We start from the raw sequence: 22,807 nt of genomic DNA on the forward strand, positions 1-22,807 counted from the left end.
AGTTGTCAGGAAATCCTCATGGTGGATGTAAATCCAGTGCCCTGGACAGAACGCTTCAGCATTCATTTGCCTTTTAACTACCCAGAATCTATTCCTTCCACAGAACTCTATTTATCAGAAGAGACAAATCCTTCATCTGTTGATGCATTTATTAGTTTAGTACTCAATAGAGAAGTCCAGCAGAGCCAACGAACGCTACATCTCCAGAGAAGAAAGATGAATGAATGAAGCCATTAGAGAATTCTCAGCAAATGCCCCAATTGTCATCCTTGGGTTGTAGGTAGTAGACAGAGATTCTTAATCACAATGAACTGGGGTTAAGACAATGATGCACCTTCTTGAAAATAGTGGCCATTATTTCTGGGAGCAAGGGAACAGAAACTGGTTCTAGGCATGAGGTGGGGCAGTTGTTCTGACCCCCTTTACTCACTCATGTGGTGACACCGGAGGTCTTTATGGTCCAGGGGATGCGTAGGCCAATATGAAACAAAGGCATGATGGATATTTCCAGGGCCTGAGCACTGAGTTGGGGGGTAAAAAACTCAGGTTCACAGGTCTGACTAAAAGTTTTGGTCAGCTTGGAAACTGGGAAATGGGCTTTCATACCCTCAGACACAGTTGGAGCTTAAACTTTAAAAAAAAAAAATAAAGAAAACTAAGAATTGAGGCCAAAGGCTTGCCTGGGACTTTGAAAGATTTCTTGGAAGAAAGAACTTTGGATGAGGAGAACGAGAGTTCTCTTCAGATAGCAAGAACTTCTCCTATTAAATAAGGACCCTAAGCACAGAAATATACACTTGTGAATTACATGGAGAGAGAACACGGCTCTTACTTAAGCAAAGACTTTGAGTTCTTCAAAGCTGTTCTGCAATGAGCTGCCTGGAGAGACAGTAAACACCCTGGGAAAGCTGAGTGACTTCTTGATGGAGGTAAAAGAGAAGACCACGACATCAGGCTGGCGAATTTCAGGCACTCAAGCATTTGCTGACATGATGGTGGCGGTGGTGATGCTCGTGGTGGGGTTGGTGGTGATGGCGGTGGCAGTAGTGGTGATGATGGTGGGGTGGTGGTGGACATGTTAACAGTGGTGATGGGGAGGGTGGCAGGGATGCTGGTGGCAGTGCTGGCATATGGAATAAAGGATTGCTAATAGAGTCATTCCAAACCTGAGAGTTCATGGCTTCAGGAAGAGCTGTCAAATTTATTTAGATTAGCAAACAATTACAAGGAGTTCAGATAAAAGATAACCATTTCAAGTCAACGTGACCTCTCCTGAGAAATAGGAGTAATTTAAACTAATTTTGTTTTTTTCTTTAAGCAATTAGAAAAAGTCTCCAAGCAATTTCCGCTTTGCATAACCCATCCCATGACGGTTTCAAGTTTTCCTCTGCTAATCTGAAAAAGAGTTTCTGTTAGGATTTAGGACTTTGTTCCTGCATAGTAGCCATTCTACTGTGAGCAAAACTGAACGCCGCTGTGGACAGCCCTGTGACCTTGGATGAATCCTGATTTTGGCAAGGGCACAAAAACATTTGATCAAACCACCTTTGCAACCCCCATCCCCTAGGACTTATATTCACTCCCAATATTCTTACACAAATGGTCAGATGGAGACCAGGCTCATTCCTGCTGATGTGGGAAAGCTCAGAGACTTGGAGATTGGACATGATGAAGGTTCTATAACCAGTTGTTTGTTGGATGAACACAGCAATTTGAGGGATGTCCCAGAGTCTCAGCACAAGTTCCCTTCCATCCCCAAATCACCCTTTCAGAGCATCTCTCCAAGGCATGCTCTTCCTAAGGCCTCATCAAGCCGGTGTGTGAATTTAGCTAAGCCCATCTTGAACTTGACTACCGCTGCAGCTTGCACAAGCTCTCAGGGAGGGACTCCCACATGGAGACAGCCTGCTATACAAACGACTGGCTTTGATTTATTCTAAATCAACCTCCTCCAGGTTTTGAGGGGGTACTTCTTTCACCAGGTGGTCTCACTGGGTCCTGTCTTTCTCTTTCCTTCCCAAGATTATTCAGGGATTTAAAAATGGCTGTTAGAATTTTGATGTTGATTAACTTTATCTTGGGCCCTACAGAAATGAGAAAATGTCCTGACACTGGCTGGAAAACAGGGTTAAATACGCCTTTTGCTGGATAAAAATGTTCCCCGCTTTCACTTATTTCTTCTGAAAGCTAACAAGCAGACAGGCCGGAGCCTGGGCGCCTCAGGTCGTCCATACAGAGGAAGCTGCGGCTGCAGGAGCAGAATTTCAACTTGGGAAGAAGCTCTTGCTTAAAAATGAATGCTGCTTATTCAAATTCCCCTCGGGTGCACACCTTACAGAGAGAAAGACCTGGTACTTGTTAGCCATTTGAAGCCAGCATTCTAAGGCTTTCTTCTCTGTCAAACTCAAAGCTAAATGCTTTTTCGTTGTTCTTGTCCTCATCCTGCCTACGCTACTGCGTCCTTCAACAGAGAAGATTCTGTATCTTTTTAAACCAGTGATACAACTTATTCTATGCAATACTTAAAATTCAAGAAGGCCACCCTGGCTTATGAAGTTTGTTCAAGGTGGTCATGTAGGAGTTTTCCATCCTGCATTTCTAGCACTTTCATTCTACTGCACAATTCCTTCAAGTTCTTGCTTTTTGGCCCAGCCGCGAACGCGAGACCAACATTCTGGAAACGTCTCTCTCACCTCCGGTTCGCCACAGTCACACTCCTCTCCTTCTTCGACATATCCATTCCCGCACTTCTGGCCCCCGAAGGACTGCGTCACTTCCGGCAGGTTAAAGAGGCACATACCCATGCCCTTCTCCAGGCTGGCCTCCAGGTCCTTCCTGCTGCAGCTGCTGAATACCATGGGGAACGGGTACCTGCAGGGAAGAGCCAGGACGTCAGTCGTCAGGGCACCGACAGGCCTCGCGCATCCTTCGCGTGAAGCTGTGCGTGGTACCCACGGGCACCATCTGCCTGGGCGGCCACTGTTAGTCTCAGTGAACAAAGGCTTGAGTGGTGTAAAATGAGGCACCTTCGACTACACCCTGAGGTCCAATCCTGCAGAGTTCCAACACCACTGATGAGGAAGTGCTTTATCCAAAAAGAAATGACCTTTGGATGGTTTTCAAATCAACAACTTTAGATTGTGTCTCATTACAGACATCATTAAGAGTTCTGTGTGAAATGATAAAATGGAAAGTGAATGCTTAGGATCTGTAGCTTGTAATATGAACGCTACCTATGTTCATATTGGAAAGTACAAAGATGAAAAAAGTACATTTAAGTCTTTAAGCCATTTTGAGGGTTTTTTGTGTGTATGGTGTGAGGGAGTGCTCTAACTTCATTGATCAGAAAGGCCATCATCAAAAAGTCTGCAAATAATAAATGCTGGAGAGGGTGTGGAGAAAAGGGAATCCTCCTACACTGTTGGTGGAAATGTAAGCTGGTACAGCCACTATGGAAAGCAGTATGGAGATTCCTCAAAAAACTAAAAATAGAGCTACCTTATGATCCTGCAATCCCAATCCTGGGCATATATCCAGAAAAGATGAAAACTAATTCAAAAAGATATGTGCACCCCAATTTTCATAGTAGCACTATTTACAATAGCCAAGACATGGAAGCAACCTAAGTGTCCATCGACAGATGAGTGGATAAAGAAGATGTGGTACATATATATTGACATATACAATGGAATAGTACTCGGCCATAAAAAAGAATAATGCCATCTGCAGCAACATGGATGGACCTAAAGATTATCATACTAAGTGAAGTAAGTCAGACAGACAAATATCATCTGATATCACTTATACTTGGAATCTAAAAAATGATATAAATGAACTTATTTACAAAACGAAACAGACTCAGACACAGAAAACAAATTTATGGTTACCAAAGGGGAAAGGCAGGGGGAGATAAAGTAGGAGTTTGGGATTAGCAGATACAAATTACTATATATAAACTAGATAAACAACAAGGACCTACTGTAGGGCACAGGGAACTATATTCAATATCTTATAATAACCTGTAAGTGAAAAGAATCTGAAAAAGTATATATAACTGAATCACTGTGCTGTACACTAGAAAAACTAACATAACATTGTAAATCAACTATACTTCAGTTAAAAAAAAATAATAAAAGCAATCATTATCCCAAGGGAGGGGGAAGGTACAAATGACTGAGCTTATCAACTCCACGGCTTCACAGACACAATCCCCATGGTGGGTCAGGAATGGCTGATACTGGTTTGAGCCTATAAAGGGCAAACCACTGTCTCCCCAGGCACAGCTCTAAGAGAATGGAGGTGGTCAGAAGTGCAGGTCCTGCCCTTGCCTCGAAAAACCAGGGCTACATAGGGATGTGGCCAAGTTGGCCAACTTCCCTACAGAGCTCGTGTTCCCCCTTCCATGGTCCGGAGGGGCTGTGCCACCCGCCTTGCTCCTGGGAGGGCTGTGTGATAATTCTTGGTGATGGAATTAGCAGAGGGGAAATGACATGTGTCACTTCTGGCCGAAGGTAGTTAAGTAGCTGTTCCTTCCTCTCCCCTGCTGCCAGCTGTGCTCAGACCAGTCCAAAGTCCTAGGAGGGGGACAAGCCAGACACAGCACCTTGTCCTGACTCACTGACAGCACAGAGCTCCACAGCGTCACATGCAAGGGAAACACATCTCTATGATGGTAAGCCCTTGTGAATTAGGGGTCTGTTTCCCACAGCAGCTAGTGGTCCCTAACGTACATAAAGCATCTGACTCTTTTACAAATGTGCTTTCCCAGGTCTTAGGCAGCGATTATCATAAGGGCTAAGCACACCAGAAAGCCAGGTTTTATTACTTGGTGAGGAAGCAGGACTTGCTGACCAGCAAGCCCAAGCACCCTCTCCCATGAAGACAGGATGACATTATAATTGGATCCCAATCAATTGGCCAAACCAATGTGTGCTGCTAGGTTTCCCTGAAGACCGCATACTAGCCACCATTCAATGATTGAGTCTGGCAACACTTCAAGATCATGATGAGTTCCAGGGCCAAACTGGTAACACTGCACTATCTCCCCAGGTGTTTTCTGTCAACCTCAGGTTATTAACTCTGAAGTATAATTCTAATCTACAAGTAAATTAATACATGCAAGCCTTGCTCTTGGATACAAAGAAAATACACCAGGACTTAGCTGTAGGGCTGTAACAAAGTTCCTTTCAAAATCTTTATAACTTTCCTGGGCAGACAGATTGATTGTTCCTGGTATCAAAAGTGATACTGAATAGCTTCAGATGATGAGCCACAAGAAAAAGTGTAATTTTGTCCATTTAGAAGAGCTTTGTGTTGAAAAGATGACAGTACATCGCACAGGGAATTGAGAGCAGTACTTCTCTTTGCAGTGGAAGAAATGCAATCTTCTCCAGTGTAAGCATTTCCCAGGACGCCTCTATCTCAAGGCCTGACCCAGGAGACTAAACCTCATTCTCACTCAGTGATACCTAACCAGGTGCTGTGATGAACTCTGACCAGTTCATTCTGGCAGGGCACTGATTTCTAGAAAATGCTAAAGTTAATTAGGAAAGACACAAGGATAAATTGTAAGCCTCGGGAATGGTTTATAAGCAGGATTAACAGCAGTTTATATCAAGATTAACAGAAGCCCAGTGAAAGAGGGGTATCAATCACCCTGCTTCCCAAGTGAGAAGATGCCCACGAGCGCCCGGGGATTAGAGGGCTGAAACCAGCTCCAGGAACAGCTCCGACGAGCCCTCCCATCTCACTGTCTTTCAAAACAAATACATTTTGGATTTTGTGGGGGACTGACATTAAAAAAAAAGGGGGGGGATAGATGGGCTTCCCTGGTGGCGCAGTGATTGAGAGTCCGCCTGCCGATGCAGGGGACACGGGTTCGTGCCCCGGTCCGGGAAGATCCCACGTGCCGCGGAGCGGCTGGGCCTGTGAGCCATGGCCGCTGAGCCTGCGTGTCTGGAGCCTGTGCTCCGCAACGGGAGAGGCGACAACAGTGAGAGGCCCGCGTACAGCGAAAACAAAAACAAAAACAAACAAAAAACAGGGATAGAAACAAGATGAAAGAGATCAGTTTAAGTGCAGGATTTAAAATTCAGAGTATTTGGGAGAGGAGAACAGATCTACTGTTAGCAAAAAAACGACTCTTTTCGTGTCTGTGCCGAATGTGGTCACACAGAAGTCGAGTTATCTGCGTAATAATACATTTCTAGTTCTCTTAGTTTTTTCCTATTCTGTTGAAGGACAAACCCCAGGTGCTTTTAAAGTTCTCTCTCATTTAGAATCACGGAGGAATAACATCCACCCAATTCACAGCTTTCCAGCCTTGCTCCGAGGAACAGCGTCCAGGCGCTAATTCCTCGAGGTGCCTCTGCTGTAACAACAAAGCAGCAATGTTCTCCTCAGATGCCGAACGAGGTGTCGGTGAGTTCACCGACACTGAAACTGATCCTGGCTCACCATCACTCACAACACAGAGCCGGGCCACGCAGCGTGTAACCCGATTTCACCAGCAGGACGCCTGCCTTCAAAGTCAGTATAATTAAAACCTCCAGCAGCTGCCGGCCATGGCTCACAGCTCCTGCGCCAGAAGCACATGTGAATAGGTCCTCTTTCCCTCCAATCTGGGCTCGCTCAGAATGACCCCAGGGAGGCCCCTTGGGAAGCCCAGCGACCCTTCCCCACACCTTCCTGCCCTGTCCGTGGACTGGACCAGTCCACATTCCCACCTCTACGTGAGGATGGAGAAACGCCTCTGCCATCCTCCACGACCTCTCTTGCTGACCAATGGCAATGTGTCCAAGGAGCATTTTGTACCTGCAGAGTATCTTGACTGCCTTCATCCTTCCATGATTTCTCATCATGGAGAACAGGTGACTTATTTCTCTCTGATAGAATATTCCTGAGCCCTATTTGGGCATTTAGAGAAAGTCAGGCTTTAGAGGAAGAAAAGCAGAGAAACCTGTCACTCATCATTCAATTATTCTGCAAATATTTATTCAATACCTACTATATTCCAGGCATTGTTCTAGGCTTTGGGGAGATGGAATGAATAAAACATACACAAATCCCGGCCTTGGTGGAGCTTGCATCTAGTGGGGCAGACGAATAATACAGAAGATAAGGGAATCAATTACCTATTAGAAAGGAATGAGCATTGAAGAGAAAGATAAGACAGGTCAGGGGGAGAGGATGTGCGAGGTGCTGACCTCTTAGGGAGGGTGGTCAGGGAAGACCTCACGGAGGGGAAGGCATTTGGGGCTCTCACCACAAGGATGTGAGGGAACAAGGTGGAAAAACATCAGGAGGAAGAACATTCCAGAAAGAGGGAGGAGCCTGTGCAAAGGCACGTGGGCAGGCGTGACCGGCCTAGAGAACTTTGTTCAGCAGAAAGCAGCAGGCTCTTCTGTCAGTAACACACACCCAGAGGGGCGACCCCTCCCCGGAGAAGACCCCTAAGCCCTTAGAGGTCAGGCTGAGGGCAAAAGACTACCATGGAGCATCATTAAATGGGGGAGGGGAGCTTTGCCCTGCATGGACCAAGCACTGATAATGGTGAAGGTACTCTTCATAAGAATTTCAAACTCTTATTCCCCCACACTTTTTTTTTTTTTAAGCAAACTAGTTTTTTGTTTTTTGTTTTTTTTTTTCTGTACGCGGGCCTCTCACCGCTGCGGCCTCTTCCGTTGCGGAGCACAGGCTCCGGATGCGCAGGCTCAGCGGCCATGGCTCATGGGCCCAGCCGCTCTGCGGCATGTGGGATCTTCCCGGACCGGGGCACGAACCTGCGTCCCCTGCATCAGCAGGTGGACTCTCAACCACTGTGCCACCAGGGAAGCCCAAAACTATATCTAACCCGATGGCCTTCCCTCAGTGAACAGAATTCAGTGATCTAAAATGATTTCATGCAAATCAAAACTACACTGAGATACCACCTCACGCCGGTCAGAATGGCCATCATTAAAAAGTCTACAAATAACACATGCTGGAGAGGGTGTGGAGAAAAGGAAGCCCTCCTACACTGTTGGTGGGAATGTTAGCTGGTGTAGCCACCATGGAGAACAATATGGAGGTTTCTCAAAAAAACTAAAAACAGAGTTGCCATAGGGTCAAACAATCCCACCCCTGGGCATATATCCAGACAAAACTATAATTCAAAAAGATACTTGCACCCCTATGGTCACAGCAGCACTATTCACAATAGCCAGGACCTGGAAACAACCTAAATGTCCATCGACAGATGAATGAATAAAGATGTGGTACATATACACAATGGAATACTACTCAGCCATAAAAATGAAATAATGCCATTTGCAGCAACATGAATGGACCTAGAGATTACCATACTAAGTGAAGTAAGTCAGAAAGACAAATACCATGTGATATCACTTATACATGGAATCTAATATGACACAGATGAACTTATCTATGAAACAGAAACAGACTCACAAACAGAACAGACTTGTAGTTGCCAAGGGGAAGGGGGGGGTGGGGGAGGGATGGAGTGGGAGCTTGGGGTGAGCAGATGCAAACTATTATATAGAGAATGGATAAACAACAAGGTCCTTCTGTATTAGCACAGGGAACTATAGTCAATATCCTGTGATAAACCAGAATGGGAAAGAATATAAAAAAGAATGTATGAATATGTATAACAATCACTTTGCTGTACAGCAGGAATTAACACAACATTGTAAATCAACTATGTTTCAATTAAAAATAAATAAAATGATTTCAAATCTCAAGAGATAAGGGAATTTTATGATACCAAATATCAGAGTCCTGTAATTACAATAGAATCCTAATTTACACATATTTAAACACCTTTTACAATACGTCTAAGTGGTCACTGGTTGCACAGTGCCTAGTGCACAAGAGATGTCACTAACTGTTGGCTTAAGGACTCAATGAGCAGTTCACTGGTTTGCATGAAAAATGGGCCAGTGGACCTTGAACACGACATGGAATCCACTCCCCAGCACAGTGTCAGGATCCACAGACAGGATCTATCAGCACAATGGTTATTCAGACTGTTATTTCTCCAATTTGCCCGCACAAAAGAATGCCTCCAGGGATATGCTTGCTCATCACCCTGCTTCCCAGATACCAACTCTGCTTCTGAACTTTGATGATAGCAGAATGAAACTTTTGGGATAGTATGTTCACTACTCCTTCATTCATCCACTCACTCACTGGAGAAGTAATTATTATATTTAAAGCTCTGAGGAGGATCCTATGATGATTAAAATATGGCCCCGGCCCTTCCCACTCTCCCCTTGCTGGACCTTGGCCAAGGGAACAATTGGACACACCTACTGCCCACACTGCCTCTCCATCCATATAAATAAAATATTAGAAATACAATATATTCACATACATAAATGCATATTTATTCACATATAGAAATTATATAAAACATATAAACATATATAATTATATTGAATTGATATATACTATACATATTTTTTTGGAATAACTATTTGAGAGCCTGCTTTAAGCTAGATGATATGATGGGTACTTTTTCATAGTAATATTTTCTTCTTCTTTATACTTTCTTTTTTAAATGTACATTTTAAAACAACACAGTGAGATAGATATCGTTATTCCCATTTTGCAAATGAGGTGAAGGGACTTGTTTAAGAGTTCTCAGTTAGGGGATGGCAGAGACTAGATCTGATCCCAAGTTCAGTGATTTAAAAAATTTATGTTCTTCACTACAGATATCATTTCAGCCCTGGATCACCTGCAGTAAACTCTTGAAACATGGACAGTGATCAATACAGCCTTGATGTGCTGATTTACATTCGAAGGAGGAATCCTTTCATCACTCAAACCACCTGCCTGGATCGGAGCCCCTCAAAGTGTGGTCCCAGCTTCAGCATCACCTGGCAACCTACCAGAAATGCAAACATTCAGACCCCATACGGACCTGCCGCCTGAGAAAAAATCGGGGGTGGGGTCCAGCAACTGTTTTAACAAGCTCTCCAGGTGATTTCATTTAAAATTGAGGTAAAATTCACATAACAAATTCATCACTTAAAAATATATAATCCCTCGGCTTTCAGTACATTCACAGTGTTATGCAACCATCACCACTAATTCCAGAACCTTTTCCTGAGCCCCCAAAACAACCCTCACCCCATGAAGCAGTCACTCCTCATCCCCTCTCACCCCAAGTCCCTGTCAACCACTAATCTGCTTTCTGTCTCTCTGGATCTGCCTAGTCCAGACATTTCATATAAATGGAATCGTCCAATATGTGACCTTCTATGTCTGGCTTCTTTCACTCAGCATGAAGGTTCATCCACGTTGTGGCACTATTAGCACTTCATTTATTTCAATGACTAATTTTCCCTTGTAAGTAAGACTACACCACAATTTATTCATCAGTTGATGGTCCAGGTGATTTATCAAATTATCAAAATTAACGCTTGGGAACAACTGACCTCAGTTTAAAATTCAAATGTTGTAAAGATCATATATGGACAAATCCACACCTATTTGTGTGAACAATAAGAAATGCAAACTAGGTGCATGATAGGTCAGCTTTCTTGCACTTAAACTAGAAATAGTTCTATTTTCCCCTGTGGTTCCATTTTCTAAGAAAAGCTCGAGGTACAGCGTTTTGAAACCTCATGTGATTGTACGCATGTGCTAGAAATTCCATGAGAATCTGTCTCTTAAAGCCAAATTCAAATCACAAATGAATTTTCCAAATATCTTTAAGTGTTAGAGCGGGTTAACTGATGAATCATCACACTCTATACTAAGTAAGGTACCAGCAAAGGTTCTGACTGTGAACAGAAAGATGTTTCTGTTCTGAAGTTCCTTCCACTTGTTTCAAACTCCAAAGTATGATAGTTCTGTCTTCCTTTGGCTTATTTTGTCCCTTTCTTATTTCATAGCTTTATTCCCTGGACTGTTAATGAAAAGAACATTGAATTGGGCCCTATGGTTGCTCATGACATTGAAGATCACGTGTAGCCCATTGTCGGTAGTTTAAAAAGACAAGCCTCAGCTTCTTCTACAGCTTTCGGCAAACTCATCACAACGTGCTTTTTAATACTTTTCATAAATTATCCCAAATATGCCAGGACAGCAGCTAATTGAATTGACATATAGCAGTGACAGGCTGGTGCAAAGCAATAAAATTCGAGAATTATTCAGAAAAGAACCCCCTTTGCATGATACTTTCCCTTGGCAACAAGAATGCTTTAAAATGATTATACCTAGGACCCAGAAAAAAGTGCTGCTTTCAGCTCACGGGCAGAGAATTTCTTGCAGACACCTCGCCAGGGTGCCTGGCTCCTGTTCAGATGTGACCTCTTTAGTTAGACACATCTGCCTTTTTTCCTAATATTTACCAACCAAGGACACTTGGGGGCAAGTTTACCATGCTGAATGCAAGGTTAGAAATAAAAAGCCGATGAAATAGACAACCAGGTGATTTTGGAAAACACACACACACACACACACACAACCCACTTTTCAAAAGAGGAATGCCACTTATGGCTTCCCACTGTAAATGCAGTCACAGCTTAATATTTCAGCCCGTCACCAAGTTGCCAAGTAAAACATTATTAGGGGCTACTTTTACTTTGACAAATCTGCAGTCAGAAAATTCTTTTCTTGTAGGAGCTTATTGTGCATCTCACGGCTGTATTCTTGGGGGTGAATCATACTAAGCCCATTTATCAGTCTTGACAGTGGAAGTCGGGAGTTATCTGCCTTGCAAAAGCTCTCCGGGAATTATCTTTTCTTGTTGGCAATTAGGCAGTTAGGAAAAGCAGCTGCAAGCAGGCTGGATTCACCGGGGCTGCAGGTCACACTGTTCTTGATGTTTCCTTTGACTGCCCTGCCTCATTAATAAATGTGTGCTGGGTCCCAAAGAATCCAGGTTCCTCAGCTCCGAGCTCTGGTGGGCGGGGGTCGGGGGACAACAGTCCGCATGCAGATTGCAGCAAAGAAAGGCAAGTGACCGGAGGAAGGAGGATGGAACAGTCTGGGCAGCTGCTGAGAACAGCTTGGAGCTGACATAATCGTGTGACAGGAAAAGCCAACGTTGCAGGAAACCAGGGATGGGAAGCCATCCAGATTTCTCTGTTTAAATCGATTGAAAAAAACCAAAAAAACACCTCACGTCTTCTACAGCTGGTAAATGATTAGATGGTAAAGGGATAACTGGTTTGGGGAAATATGTTGCTGACATTCCGCCTCCCCCTGATTTCTTCTTGCAGACCGAGATGGAGTTTTATTTTCTCCTGACAGTGGAAGTGACAGAGGCAGCAGATCTGGGAGGCTACTGTCGATCTGGGCACATGGCACAGAGCAGCTGGAGAAGAATCGAAATTGGAAGACTAAGTCTGAGCACCCCATCTAGTAAAACTAAAGCTCAGTTTTAAAACCAAGCCTCAGTTTTCACACCTGCAGGCCGGGAATAATAACGACCTTGCACGCTGAGGGAGAGAACAAATGAGCTTCAAACACAAGTGGGAAAGTCTTTGGTTAACTTCAAAGACGCTAGCTGCCAATATTTGCCTGAAAAAGATGTGTATCTCTTCCTTATTTAGAGGTGCTGTTTTGGCTATTTCAAATTAGGATTTGCCAGTGCCTTGTACGTTCTAGGGCTTAGAAACATTTTCCAATACGGTGCAGAATTTATTACAATTGTAGCCAAAATGTAGCAATCTTTAAACTGTAAAACCACAAGTACAGGTCAACTCGAGAGAAGGGTGATTCAGGAGGCAAAGGAACCATCAAGCAGTTAAATAGGATCCCTCAATTTAATACATGTGTGGTGTTAAAGACTCTGCTCATTCTGGAAGGGCCGAGCCATCTCTAGCTCAACCAGAACATGGGCTTAGGAAGCATAAACAACCAACCGAACCACCAACCAACACAAACAAAGACGCTGTTTACATGACTGTTACCCGCCATGCCGCTGGCTGTGGTGGTTCTGAGTCATTGGAACTTTTTCCAAAGGACTTTTCCAAAGCTCTAGTGACATGAGCACCCTGCACGTATTCTTCTGACCTCTTCCTCCACAGCCAAGCTGCTAGGCGGGGGCTCGGAGGGAAATGTGGCCACAGACAGAGCAGACCCGCCCTCCGTTCTCTGACAGCGCGACCTACTGACTCTTCATCACTAAATCTGCAACCAGCCTGAAGAGCTTTTCCAAAAACAAACAATAACACACAGTTCAGGGCCAAGTTCTACGCATTCCTAGATCCTCCAGGAGCACAAGACTCACACTGTCACCATCTTCTCTTCCTAGGGGAACGCAGGGCCCACGGACACCAATGGGTGCAAGAAGTCTTGCTTGGGATAGATTTGCTCGGCCAAGTGTCAACCCCAAAGTTCTCGGGCCACCTTGAGAAAAACCGTTAGGTTTTTCACAATTACGCCCTGGAATAAAAGCTTGTAGTCACCATGCTCATAATTTAGGAGTGACCCAGAGGCACGTCCTGTTGGGGCAGGCAGTGGTGTCTGCACCCGTGGCAACTGGCCTGGTCGTCAGCAGCCTGGCAGGACTGAGGTGCAGCCCAAGGTCACCCCGTTTCAGGGGATTCTGACTTCATCTTGTCCTGCACGTCCAGGATAATGAGTAAAAATATTAATAGCACTTACCATTCTTGAGCAAGGGCCTGCTGTGGACCAGAAGCCTGGTGGGCATCCTCACTCACCGACTGCCCGGTGAGTCAGATTATATCATTCCTATTTTACATATGAGGACACTGAGGCACAGAACAGTTAGACACCTTGCCACAGTCCTCTGGTTCCAGGGTCAGGACTGAAAACCCAGCTTCCTGACCTGAAGGCCTGTGTTTTCCCTCTGCAGCCATGCTGCCTCAAGGGCAGTCAGGAGGCCTCCGGCAGCCTCAGGTGTGACGGGGCGCAAATGGCCCGGAGCCAGCATCAGCATATTCAGGAAGAAGAGGGCAGTGGCCCAGGAATCTCTGGCTCCCTGGAGTCAGGTGCAGGTAACAGTGAGGCCCACGGTCCTGCCGGCTACTCGGAGGGCACCGTCGAGCACCTCCCTGAACGGCTTTGAGGCCAAGAGAAATGGCGGCCGGAAGCCGGGATTTATGGAGCACACCTGCGGCCACGCACACACCTGAGGGACGTTGTGAGCCCACGCGGGTCTCAACAAGCTGCGGGCAGAGGGAACCGCCGCCCGCCGGGACAGCACGGGCTCTGCCGGAGGACTTTCCCGGGCATGCTGGGAGGTGGATGTGGACCCGAGTCCCACTCCGCCCGGCCAAGGGTGCCCGGCGTGACCCTGAACACGCGGGCTCACTCCACAGAACGGAACCCCGGCGGAGCGCATAGGAATAGAAAGGGACTGCATTAGGACCAAACACTTGACCCCGTGGGCTGCCAGATGGGCCGCAGACGGCGAGGCAAACCACCGGGCCAGGAGCGAATGATCAAAAAGTCCTTAGAGGACATTTCCATTGTTAATAGCAAACACCTGGGGCCCAGAATGGAGCCATCTGTGGCACGTTATAATTCATGTCTTTAACACGTGAACTTTGACCTCGGCTCCTCCTCCCCGGAAACCAATTAAAGTGTAAATGTAATTTCTCAGAATTTTTAATAAAGAAGGAGACCAGCGAGGCCCTGGTCGGTTGAGAGGTGCACAGGCGGCCTCTAGGCGTAGACCTTTCGCTTCTGTGCTCTGACGGCTGTTTCCTCCCGAGCCCAGTCCCTAAAGGCAGCGGACTCAGGGCAGGGCACCAGCACCCACTAGAGGAGCCCAGCCCATCCGAGGCAGTGTCTCAGACTGGCTGCTCAGCTTCATCACAGGAAGAGGCTGCTGTCTCTGCGCGGGGCTCGTCGGGGGTGAGGTTCTGGCAGACATAAACAGATTCAGGGGTTAACAGAGGGCAGTTTACACAGCGAGATAGCTCCGCCCTCTCCTCCTGCCCCAAGAGACAGACCTGTATGGAGCATGCCCGTTGCATCTGCTGACTCTGCAAGTCTGCAACACTTTTTTTTTTTTTTTTTTTTTTTTTTTTTTTTTTTTTTGTGGTATGCGGGCCTCTCACTGTTGTGGCCTCTCCCGTTGCGGAGCACAGGCTCCGGATGCGCAGGCTCAGCAGCCATGGCTCACGGGCCCAGCCGCTCCGCGGCATATGGGATCCTCCCAGACCGGGGCACGAACCCGTATCCCCTGCATCGGCAGGCGGACTCTCAACCACTGCGCCACCAGGGAGGCCCCCTGCAACACTTTTAATCAAACAGGATAGGAAAAGTGGTCATGGTAGATACTTGCAAGCCACCCAACGAGGGCTGAAGTCTTTTTGGCCCTGTTCTTACCTCGCTGAGCTCCTGATGCTCGGCTGGCCATCAGGGCAGCCTGAAACTCAAGAGCTGTGAAGACTGGCACCCATGTCCCCGTTCCCCCCCCACCGCTGCCCCAGGGGATTGGGAACCAAAGGTTCCTTTGCTCACAGGGGCCAGGGAATAGGCCAGAGGCTGTGGGCTGATCATCTTGAGTCTGGCCCTGACCAACCATGGGGACTCTGGCCTTTCTGATCCTCAGTTTTCTCATCTGTATGATGGAGGCGATTGTATCTGCCCTTTCCTCTTAGAACTGTGACAGTTACATGAGAAAGGAGATGCGAAAGCTCTTTGTAAACTGGAGAGTAATCTGTGAGGTCTACAGGGTCTTATTCTTACAACTACTTTTAGTTTTTATATTTTTAACTTCCCACCTCCTACTTTAGCTAAATTAAGCACAGGCTTGCAGGAGAAGCCACTTATGGAAGAAGTCCACCTTTTGAAAGTAAATTGCTCCTTGGTCTCCATGGAGTTAAAGAAAAACAAAAAACAATGGACTCAGCCTCCTATTTACCTGGGGTTTCTCAGTCCTTATTCTTTTTTATTTTGCTTTCGTTTTTCTCTTTATTGTATTGTTTCGGTTCTTGTGAGTTATCATAACTCCATTGTAGATGATGTGGAATATACAATAAATGAAAATGCTGCAGCAAATGCTACAGTATAAAAGGCAATGGTCTCAGAATCTTCTCCTTAGAAGTTTAGCCAATACATGAAAGGTGAAATGTGGCTTCACTCTGCACACATCTGATTGTGCTGGAATCACCATCCATCTGTCCATCCACCCAGCCGCCCACTACCATTTATCCATCTGCTATCAGCTCACTCAATCATCCACCCATCCACTCATCCATCATCCATCCATCCATCCACCCACCCACCCTCCCATCCATCCATCCACCCACCCACCCTCCCATCCATCCATCCACCCACCCACCCTCCCATCCATTCATCCATCCATCCATCCATCTGTCCACCCATCCATCCTTTCAGTCAAGAAGAATTTACTGAAATCTACTATATGTTCCAGGTGCTGGGGCTCCAGCAATGAACAAAACAGACAAAATTCCTGACCTAGTAGAGCTTAAAGTGGGTCCTTCTGAATACTGCTGGTCACAGACAGGCCCAGAATTTACCCTTGACCTCACTCTGTGGCCTCTGTGCCAAAAGTCCTGGGGAAAGGAGGAAGCTGTGTGTGTGTGTGTGTGTGTGTGTGTGTGTGTGTGTGTGTGCATGTAAGTGGGGAGGGCTTGGCAGAATTTCAGCGGCAATGTTTTCACACATGTTCTACCACAAATAAAATGCTGGATTAACGAGCAATGACAGGAAATAATTCTCTGCTGTTGTAACCTAAGTTGAAGGAGATTTGCAGAACTAAATGGCTTAAAAATGGGCCAGCCTTCCTGCTTCCCAGAAGTCACACAGGGACAAAGCTCTGTACTGAGAAGGCTTCAGTTCCCGCCTGGAGCCTGAACACGGCAAATACAGCCGAGGTGACCTCCACATGGTAAGGAGCCCCGGGAGGCAGGATGGCACGGCCGCCCCAGTCTCAGCCTCAGTCTGGACCACGGAGCTCCCTCGAAGTCTGCGGTGGGAAGCCAGCACATCTTTCTCTGACTAATACCCCAGGATAGATGCCCTTCTCCTCTTCCTGAGGTTTACAGCTGCTGCACATTTTTATTTGAGATAAAAGGAAGGTGGAAAATCAGAGGCCTGGTTCCTGGTGACTCAGCCTAACGTCTTGGGGCTTCCACTTGGGTAGTTTTGAAAACGTAAGCAATTCATTTAACTTTCTGAGCTCCACCTCCTCATCCTTAAAATGGGTATAACCGCACCCACCTCACACCGCTGACTGATGAAAGATACATCCCCAGTAATCTCTAGGGCCAAAGTCAAGTCTGCCTCCGTCCACTTCCCCCACACTGGATATTCAAGGAGCAGTGCTATGCGGACCAGTCTCCCTAGCTTGACCTCTGTTTTGCATCCAGCTTAAGAGGAGAGGACATTCTACCATGCCCTTGGGCAGTGACTTTTACTATCCCAACTCTGCATTAATTGCAGACAAACTCCTTCATTTCCCAGTGAGCAATATCTAATCCCACAGAGAAGAAATAAGAACATGGTCTGTATCGAGGGGTCCTCTTGAACTGCTGTCAGGAATATCTCCTCCCAGTTCATTTCCCCCTTATCGTCATGTCGGTAAGTAGTCAACTCAGTTACTCTAGCTGGATAGTTAAATCGATTCTGCCCTGTAGCGTTTTAATGTTACTAGAGTGCCTCATTTTGTTGTTGTTTATTTATTTATTTTTTACTCCTTGGATAAAGATTTCCATTGTTTTCCCTACTGCACCTTGAAGAAGGAAGTGAAGACTTCCTTAAACTTTCCATTGAGAAAACAAAATAATCACCTTCAAATGAAGAACTGATATGAGGAAATGATTTTCTCCAATCCCATGCTCGTAAAATCCCTTTATAATAAGTGTATTTCATGACCTCAGATAGATCCTCAAACTTCAGATGGGGGTGAGTTTTAATTATGTATATTCTGCACCGATTTTCAGGAAAGCAAGTGCTTCTTGAAAGGGGATAGCCTTTCCAGATACATCGAATTTCTATCAATTGCTACCACATCTGAAACTTGGGAACTTTTCACTGAAAAGTGCAGTTGATTTTAGTTTCCCGAATCACATTTTCAGATAGAGGCCTCCTCAAAAATAAATCCAAATTTCCTGTAACATGAGCTAGGAATTCTCGAGGAGGGTCTGCCTAACCCTATGCAATTCTTCCGGGATGGGTTCAGACTGGACTTTGCTCCAGAATGTTCCCTGCCCAACACCCCTTCCAACCTTTGCTCCTTGTTCACAATGAATTATTGGTCATTTTTTTAAAAATGTGAGATGCTATTATGGTGATGTTTAAAATTTTCTCCTTATCTTTTAGAGGCAAACTGAAGTACTTATAGATGATGTTATGATACCCAGGACTGTGTAAATAGATGAGATTAGGTGCCCCTGTTGTGAGCCCCATGGCACCCCAAAATGTCCCCTATCAGCCCTGAGCTTCCAGTCTGTAATCACCAGTTTACTTGCCTGGGATCCCTACCACAATATAAGGGCCTAGAAATCAAGGTTCCTGCCTTTTGTGTCCGTGGCCCCACTCTGCTCCTTGGAATCTGGCACACAGGTACCCAGTAAATACGAGCTGAGTAAATGAGTGGTTTTGCTATCATTGGTCACCCAGCCCTGTTTCCTGAGTTGGAGGCAGGGCCTGTGTCCTCTCAGCTTTCCTGAGAGAAGGTTGAACTTGGGTGGAGGCCATCCAGCTGTGATCCACGTCCAGACAGCTGTGCAGCAGGGAGGTATGCAATGAATGTTTCCTGAATTGAATTATACGGAATCGAATGAGCCAATTATCCACACTTCTGAGGAAGTGGAATGGCAATGCTTTCACCTTGAACATGGTTATTTGATCTACTTGTAGATGTTATTCCTGAATGCCCAACCTCAGCTGAATGTAAATTATCTACACCCCTGGTGAGCAAGCAAGCGGTAACCCTCATTCGCTTATTTTCTCGGCCCACATTCTCCAGGGCACTCAACGCACTGCCCTCCACTGTCTCTTGGCAGCCAGGCAGCACATTCTTTGCTTGAGAGCCGTTTGCCAGTCTGGATTAAACAAAACCCAAACAGCCCCAAGCTCTGAATCTTAGTATCAGCATGAAAACTATGGCACCAACTCCCTTCAGATATACCAGATATATAGATCTGTATATATCTCTTCAGATATATAGAGTGTGGAAGTGCTCTTTTGTGGCTGTTGAAGTAGAGCCCTTAAAGAATCTTACTAGAGGAAAAGCAAAGTGGAATCCTAAACAGAAGAGAATCTTTGACATCAAGTCTACAAGACCGCTGAGGTGAGCGGGTGAAGCTGTGGTGTGATCCGCCCCCCGGTGTGCTAGTGCAGGCTCCTTCTTAAGGGGTTCCAAGTGCCTAGTAATTACACTAAAATAAAACGAGAGTTTATATACCATTTCTTTTTTAACAAGAAGCTCCCCCCTATTTTTTACAGACAGTAAACCCCTTAATTTGGCAAACTACAATAGCTCAGATGCTACGCCATCTTCTTAAAAGTGAAGAATTCTTAAAAGAAAACTCAGATCATGTTACGGTCCCGCCTAAAACCCTCCAATGATGGTTCCCTGCCCTAGAGATGAATCCATGTTCCTACCGCGGCATGGGCTTTGCGTGCTCCGGCCCCTCCTTTCTCTCCAGTGGCATCAGCACCACTTCCCTCCAGCCCCACCCCGTTCCGATCCAGCCCCACCAGACACTGGCTTCCCGTCAGCGATGCTTTCCCTCCTCATGGTGTCCCCCCTGCCCAAGCCCATGTCCTTCCATCTCTGCAGGCTCTCCATCCCTCTCTTCCTGTTGGTCTTGGCTTAAACGTCATCTCCACGGAGAGGTCTCCCCCAAACCACTAATTAATGTTGGGTCCCCCAGCCCACGTGTCTCCTTTCTATCCTCTTCCTTTTCTTCCTTCATAGCACTTCTTCCAACCTGCAGTTTTTGATTTACTGTTTTTCCAGACTGTCTTCCCCACAAGAATGCAAGTTCCATGAGGGCAAGAAAAGGGTCTGTCCTGCTCGTGGCTGAAATAACCCCAACATCTATCAAAGCAGGTGGCACGCTGCAGGAGCTGAGTTACCGTGGGTTTCCGATCCAGCTGCATCCCCTCAAGAGATGGCTCTTTGACTCCAACTCTCACAGTAACAGAAAATTTTCCGCAAAGAAATAAAAGGGAGCTCTGAGAGTAGTTTTTGAATGTTAATACTGCCTTTTTTTCTACTCTAGGAAGTGACATTTACTATTATAGTAAATTTTCTTTTCCCAAAGTGCTCAAATTATTCACATTTTTCTTACTCCCATAAATGTGGCATACTTAGTCCTCAGCCCCTTGAAGACCAAATGCTCCAAGAAGCTCATCAATGGATGGACTCAACTGAGTTCAAACTCCCACACGAATCCCCAGATATTGCTTTTGCCAAGGAGTAATTTCCAAGACAGGCCTTAATGTTAACTATCCAAAGACATACAACACACTCACACACACTCAAAGACTTGCAGTAATTAACGATACAACCGGTAAGGACACCCCCTCCAACTACTCCCGTAACACGCAACTGAAGTCATGACACCCATGTTTAAAAGAATTCTCCTCCATCCTCGTATTTTTAGGCCTTTGGGTCCAATTCGTCAACGATGGCAGTTGGTGAAATTTCAGGGTAAGGATTCTGGAATGTTTTGATAAAGAATAAACAAGGGGTATTAAGGGATGCCTTTCTTTCCTTTAAACCATCTGCAGTACATGGTTCTTTTTGATTCTGGGAGACTTTCGTATCATGAAAGCAGTCCCTGATTCATCTCTTTGCAAGTCACCTTTGGGGCTGAGACTTAAATCACATTTTTAACATTTGCCACTCATGTCTGAATCAGCAGTGGGGAGGAAGTTGGGAGGAAGGTTCGGGTGTAGGCCAGTTGAAAATGAGCCACTCACACAGAAACCACGGGCACTTACATGGCACTAGAAGTGCTTTCCAGCAACTATGAGCAGGAATTCTGAAAAAACAAAAAGCCTTTAACCCTTCAATGGTTCCAAGGTCCCTGTAAGCTAAATAATAATAATAATACCTCCATATATTTGTGGAGTGATTTACAATTTACAAAGACATATGATCTCATTTAATCCACTCTCCCACTCTCATGGGGACTCTATGAGGTAAGAGAATGACCACATCGAGATAATACTGGAGATTAAAAGCAGTCTGGAAATTCTAAAATGGGTGATGGATGACTGAGATGGCCGGAACAGCTTGACCTCCTCCTTACTGTGGGCTTTTGTGATTAATTCACCCACTTGCTTAAGAAGTTTCTTTCCATCTGAGAAAATTAAAAACACCAATCTCTGGACAGGAATGTGGGATCATAAATGAGAACCAAATAGAAAAGATTTACGCGAAAGCACAAGCTCAGCAAAAGAGGAAACTCAGAAATCGCTAATAAGGTATAAATCAAGGAAAGGCTATTAGCAAACCCCTGGTAAGAAAAAAAATGCTTTTTAAATGATTTGCTGAGCTCTTAACAATACCATTTCTACCTATGATTTTCAAATATCTCCTGGGTAATTTGGCTTGCAATCCTTAAATGCTGCCATGAAGACTTTCCAATTTGAAGGGATTTACACAAAATTACAGAGAGTACCAGAAAGCAATGCCTTGCTATTGTGCCTCCAGAATTGTAGGACTCTTAGGGCTGTAGGGTCTTTCTCATCTTGCATTCTCCACAACAAAAAACACAGGGGTCAAAGTATTTGTTTAATGTGTGAACAAACAAGTGAAAGGATAGGTGGATGAATGAATGGATGGATGGATGGAATGATGAAAAGATGGACAAATGGATGGATGTGTGGATGGATGGATGGATGGACGGAATGATGAAAAGATGGATAGATGGATGGATGGGTGGAAGGACAGATGAAATGAATAATGAATGAAATGAAAAATGAATAATGAATAATAATGATGGGTGGAAGGACAGATGAAATGAATAATGAATAGATGGATGGATGGATGGAAGGAGGGAAGGAAGGAAGGAAGGAAAAATAAAGACTGATCACTCATTTTACTGATAAAAACATAAGAGCCAGAGGGGTTACTAATTTGCTTGTTTTACCAAAAACAACTAGTGTCAGAACTGAGGCTACCAGGTCTCTTCAATCCCAGTGCAGTATCCCCAATCTAGATTTTCCTCTCTTCCATTCGTCTCTTTTATCAAGAGTTCTGGACCACTAACAATATTAACAATCCAATCTTCTTAGTCTTTGAGAACCACTTTTGGAGGCATATAGGCTGCCGTGTTTGTGCCTACTTAATAATCAGGGAGATTAAGCACAGACTGAATTTTCTGTGGCCACTTGGAGCTCATAGAGAATGAGAAAGCATGAAGACCACTCAGTTTCACGTCACCTTCCTGCCAATCTCCTCCCCAGAGATTCTGGATCCTATCTGGGCTGGTGGAATATTGGAAACAGAAGACACTCACAGGCCCTGGCCCAACCTCACCCCCCTAAGAAGGGATTCTTTGCCCCAAATACCCAACAAGCAGCTATTCTGCCCCGGCCTGGGGAGTTTAAATGACAAGGAGCGCCCTGCTTCTGGGAGCAACCTGCCTCCCTTTGGGGAAGCTCTCCCCTCATTGGATTTTGCAACATTTCACTTCCTGTTGGTGTTGGGCCTAAGATACTTTCACTTCCTGCTCAGGTTCTCAGCTTCTGTCATCACAGACTCAGAGAGCAAGTTCCTCTACTAGGTCTTGGTGAGTCCCTGGAATTGTGCTTAAGACAGAGCCTCAAGCAAAAACAATGCACACCTGAAGGCTTTGTGCTAATGGTGGCGATGGACCGGAGAAGCAGCGCC

At 45.4% G+C, this 22,807-nt stretch overlaps 1 protein-coding gene across 1 annotated transcript in view; it reads right to left on the reverse strand.

Moving 5' to 3' along the window:
• Nucleotides 1–22,807, reverse strand: part of ADAM12 (ADAM metallopeptidase domain 12) — a gene marked incomplete at its 5' end in the record, with an annotated part of 390,130 nt that overhangs the window by 55,091 nt on the left and 312,232 nt on the right. Inside the window, one exon of the mRNA XM_079699713.1 lies at nucleotides 2,694–2,871. Coding sequence (XP_079555839.1) covers nucleotides 2,694–2,871 — 178 coding nt within the window. The remainder of the gene's footprint in view (nucleotides 1–2,693; nucleotides 2,872–22,807) is intronic.

Source organism: Hyperoodon ampullatus (genome assembly GCF_949752795.1).
Source record: "Hyperoodon ampullatus genome assembly, chromosome: 1".
NCBI classification, from domain to species: domain Eukaryota; kingdom Metazoa; phylum Chordata; class Mammalia; order Artiodactyla; family Ziphiidae; genus Hyperoodon; species Hyperoodon ampullatus.